We start from the raw sequence: 4930 nt of genomic DNA, 5'->3' as shown, positions 1-4930 counted from the left end.
GTCATGCTCAAGATCATCACCCCTCCCAGTGGTTAAGCCATATCCAAAGGACCAGATACAAATACCTGGTCCTTTTTTCACAATTTTTACAACATTTATATATAATAAAACTGAGATTAAGAAAAGCTAAATATTAAAATTGAAACTTAAACCCATGTAAGCTAACTCTAAGTGTTGTGATATTTTACCAGACACTGCCTTCTCCTACTGTGTGGATTTATCATATAAGCCCATGGATAAACACTTAAGACACCAGGAGATTCAGAAGTTTATTTTACTTTAAACAATCTATTTTAAAACCAGGAAAAGTGTTTAAGCAATCAGACAAAAATTAATATGAAAACATATTTTCTTCTACATAGCAGGATGATGTGTAACATGGCTTTACAGTATGCGTTTCTGTAAGATCTTCTTTAGGGCCTCTTTTACATCCTTATTTTTCAAACTATAGATGAGGGGGTTTAGCATAGGGATCACTACTGCATAAAATACAGAAACAATCTTGTCCTGCTTCATTGAGTAGCTAGATGTAGGGCGTAAATACATGAAGAGAATCGTCCCAAAGAATATGGTGACAGCCATAAGGTGGGAGGCACAGGTAGAGAAAGCTTTGTACCTACCCTCTAATGAGGACATCCCCAAGATGGCAATGAGGATACATAGATAGGAAATGAGGACAATCACAACACAGCTGATGACATTAAAACTGGAGAAAGCCATGATCACAATGCCGTTGATGTGGGTGTCAGAGCAAGAGAGTTTGAGCAGTGGTGGGGTGTCACAGTAGAAATGGTTGATCTTATTAGAGTCACAAAAGGACAATCTGAAAGTCATTCCTGTGTGTATGGCTGCATTCCCAAAGCCTGCTAGGAATGATGTAGCTACTAGCAAGAAGCAAATTCTCCCGGACATGAGAACTGGGTATAGCAGAGGGTTCCAAATGGCTGCATAGCGGTCATATGCCATCATGGCCAAGAGGAAGCATTCAGTCCCCAGGAAGGAGCCAAAGAAATAGAACTGGGCAGCACATCCATTAAAAGAAATGGCCTTATTCTCAGCCACAAGGTTCACCAGCATCTTAGGAGTAACAGAAGAAGAGTAAGAGGCATCAGCAAAGGAGAGGCTGCTGAGAAAGTAGTACATGGGGGTGTGAAGACGAGGATCAATCTTAATTAACATGATCATCCCCAAATTACCCACCATGGTTGCCATATAGACTAACAAAAACAATCCAAAGAGGACAATTTGTAGATCTGAATTATCCGAGAGTCCTAAGAGAATAAATTCTGTCACTTCTGTTCGATTCCTGACTTGGACATCTTTCATATTTCTGATCATTTGAACTGCAATAAGAGAGAAGATGGAACATGGAATTTGGTCAGATAAATATATGACAAAGCTATAAACATCCTTTTGCTGACATATACACATATAAATTCTAACAGAAGAGTGCAAAGTGAAAAACAGTAAAAAGTGCTTTGAACTTGATGACAAGTCAAAAGACATCAAAAGACTGCAGTCCTAGATGTGCAGCCCACTAACGAATGACCTTGAGAAGGATGACTTAATCTCTATTAATGAAGATCACTTCTAGCATTAACTATTTATGGGATCATTATAGGAACTCATCTTTAAGATGTACCTCTTTTCATTTTTTATGATAAATTAATTTCTACATTAACATATCCTCTAGACGCAACTTCTGGAGAAAGACGGCAAAATTAACTTAGGCCACTAACTATTCCTCCACAGTACTAATGGAATGAACAAAAAAGACTGAAAATTAGTAAAATTAGTCAATAGTGTCAAACAAGAAGAAAATAATTGAATCTCCTGGGTTTGCAGGGAACTTCTTATCTGAGCCTCACCACAAACCAGTGAGAGAGACAATTAGGTACCATCCCAAGAACGTTAATAAGATTATCTTTTGTTAGATGACTTCAGCGAAGTATAGGACTTTCTCGGCTACTCGGTGGTGAACTCTGGGCTAAAACATAGACCTCTTAAAGCCAAATGGTTTGTTATTCCTTAACACTATATTGCCTCTCTCTGTATTTCACTGAACAGATGTATAGCCTAAATCCTCTTCCTTGGAATAATCTTACTGTAAGAACTTCGGAAAGAATTAAAAAGAAGAAATGGATCTTTTTCTCTTGTCCTCAACCAGAAAGTTTCCCCGAGAGTATTATTCTAATAAAAATAGTGAAAAGAATAAAATGCCACAGACATTTGTGTGTGTGTGTGTGCATGCGCGCATTCTAAGCACATAAGGAAAGGTAACAATGAGTAAAAATAATAAGTACTAAAATGTACTAAAATATATGGAGCATTTCTTGTGCTCAACATGTACTGCATGTGTATTGTTTCTGCTTTATTTTATTCAAATCCTATAAGATAGGCAGTATTATAATCTTCTTTTTGCACAGGGAAAATGGAAGATACAAAAGATTAGCAACTCTCGCTCAATGTCACAAGGTTAACATAGTACAGACATTTATATCCAGCCAATGCAACTCTCATATTTTTATATGAGGTCATTTATAATAATAATAATTATAATAGATGTAAGCTCCAATACAAACAGCAATTGATATAGTAATTCTCAGAGCTTTGTTAATATTCCAGAATGCATTTAGTTTCATTTTAAAAAGTTCATATATCTCATGAAGAGAAAATATAATTATAGTGGTTGAAAATTGTCTTTCTAAGAAGTTTCATTAATTTGCATTATTAGCAAAATACCGTTTGTTTTCTATCTGGTGCTGTGAATTACATGCTCCGGTCTCCCCTCTACTCTGGCAAATACATTTCTTGCTTCTCCGCGGTATTCCTGCTCCCCGTGCTGAGGTTTTACAGCCAACCGTCTAGTCCAGAGATTCCGATCTGGCATTTCAATTTCTAAGGATTTGAGAAAATAATAGTGAGATTTCCTGAGAAATGCTGGTGTTTAAAAAAGCCTTACAATCGTATTACTTACTGCTGCTTATCTTTCTCCCAATGACTTGCAAATTTTGTAGTAATAAAAATGACAGAACATTTACTTAACATACTTTCTTAGCCACTCAGTGCTCTTGGAACTTTGGGTCAATGAGTGATTGGAGAAATTAACAGAATTGTGAATTTTTCTTCAGGTAAGTGAATTACCTGAACAGAACATTCTATATCTTTCCCTTACCTTTCTTAACTGCTGGACTTCTATTTGATTCCTTCGCTTGTTATAGTTCAATGCCTGAATTCACCAGGAAAAAATAAAAAATAAAGTCTTCTTAGAAATGTCACTCACTCAGGTTCTCTCAGGTTAAGCAGGAGGCACAGTTGGAATGAACTTTAGACACCACCCATTACACAGATAGGAAAACTTGGACCCTTGACCTCTTCCTTGTCATAAGAGAGTTACTCTGCATTCAACAGAGACACTTTCTTTCTTTTACTTTTCCTTAAAGATAAGTACCCCAATTTGTTATATCAGGGTAAAATACATTTTAAAATATAGAATATATTGCTTCAGAGCAGCTGTAATATTATTTGAAGTTATTTCCGATTGTAGAGTCTCCAGACCAGACTGTGAAGTAAGCATCCTGACTCACTTTAAATAGTATGTATTTCTTGTTTAGTCTCTAGGGACTGCATTCCTCATATTACCTCATTTTAATCTACTTGTTTCTCCCCTCTGAAACTAAGGAGATCACATGTTCTTTTCGTATTTCTCTTCTTTACCCTTGGGATCCCTGAGCCCCGTAGAGAGTGACTTTTCATCCACATTTCTAGCGACTTGAACATCTTTTTGTTCTACAGAGAGTTGGCGGTCTGATAGTTAATGGTCTGGTCCCTTTGGGAACGTCAAAAGAATCCAGAAAACAGCAGATCTTAGCCTTTGAGAGTCTTGTCTTCTATAAGGACTTTGTGTACATGTAAGTTATGCTGCCTTGCTCATGGTAAGTAGCTAATTGGAGGAGGCACAAGGAGCCAACAAGAACAAGGACTGTCTTAGCTTTCAGTCCTGGCCCTGTATCTCACTAATTGTGTGACTCTGGCCATTGTGCCTTAGCTGTTTCATTTTTAAGTGAGAATACTAATGTCTACCTCATAAGGTTGACTCTGGAGATAAAAATAAATGAATAAATGTGAGCTGCTGCATTAAATACATATGGACAAGTGTTTAATAAATAAGAGTTTCCCCCACCTTAACACTATTCCCTACTTTCCAGAGCAAGAACTAATTATCAGCCTTTTGTAGCCTAGATTGAGACTAATCAGGTTCCCCCAAATACATTTCATATAAGAGACACAGAGTTTGAAACAAACTGATCAATATCTGATCACCATTTATATTATCAATGCCACTTTGAGAAGATATTCTAATTAATATGTCTCTCAGCACCATTTAATTAAAAGATGTGTTGCTTTATTTCTACCAATTCAGAGAAGATTTGCATTGTTGGGGTTAAGTCTTAAACCCCTCCCCCAACTTTTTTATTGATACCTTGGAGGGAAAATATAGTAGGCAACTATCAACACAGAGTCTGAAATATTGGCAAACAATGTAGACTTATTTAATAATTAAATAAATAAATCTTCCTCAATTAAGTATGAATTAGTTGTTATGTGAGAACAAACTGTGATCAAATTAAATGAGATTAAGGTTTGTGTAACTGGAGTATATATGGAGATTGGAAGAAAGATCATGTGGCACTAAGAGGTAAGTGACACAGGATGTGAGGACCTTAGGTGGTAACAGAGTGGTAGAATAAGACTTCTAGGCAACAAAGGAGTAGTTAATCATGGACAGGATAGATGGTAGGTTCTAGTCATTCCTGGGTTATGAAACAGGACATCTCAAAGAGTTTTAGAATAAAAAGAGAACTCATTTCTAATCCTATCTTGTTATGAAACAGGACATCGCAAATAGTTTTAGAATAAAAAGAGAACT

General features: G+C 36.4%; 1 protein-coding gene across 1 annotated transcript; it reads right to left on the bottom strand.

Moving 5' to 3' along the window:
* Nucleotides 1-372: 372 nt before the first annotated feature.
* On the bottom strand, nt 373-1357 carry LOC105304767 (olfactory receptor 5AP2). Its single transcript, XM_011379048.2, has one exon. It carries the CDS (start codon nt 1336-1338, stop codon nt 385-387), a length of 954 nt encoding a protein of 317 aa, XP_011377350.1. The 5' UTR covers nt 1339-1357; the 3' UTR covers nt 373-384.
* Nucleotides 1358-4930: the final 3573 nt, after the last annotated feature.

Source organism: Pteropus vampyrus, unplaced genomic scaffold (assembly GCF_000151845.1).
Source record: "Pteropus vampyrus isolate Shadow unplaced genomic scaffold, Pvam_2.0 Scaffold352, whole genome shotgun sequence".
NCBI classification, from domain to species: Eukaryota; Metazoa; Chordata; class Mammalia; order Chiroptera; family Pteropodidae; genus Pteropus; species Pteropus vampyrus.
This window is presented reverse-complemented; position numbering and strand designations above follow the sequence as displayed.

Excerpts from the sequence above, each read along its gene's own strand:
- LOC105304767 (XM_011379048.2), bottom strand. The coding sequence starts at position 1,338 with ATGATCAGAAATATGAAAGATGTCCAAGTCAGGAATCGAACAGAAGTG.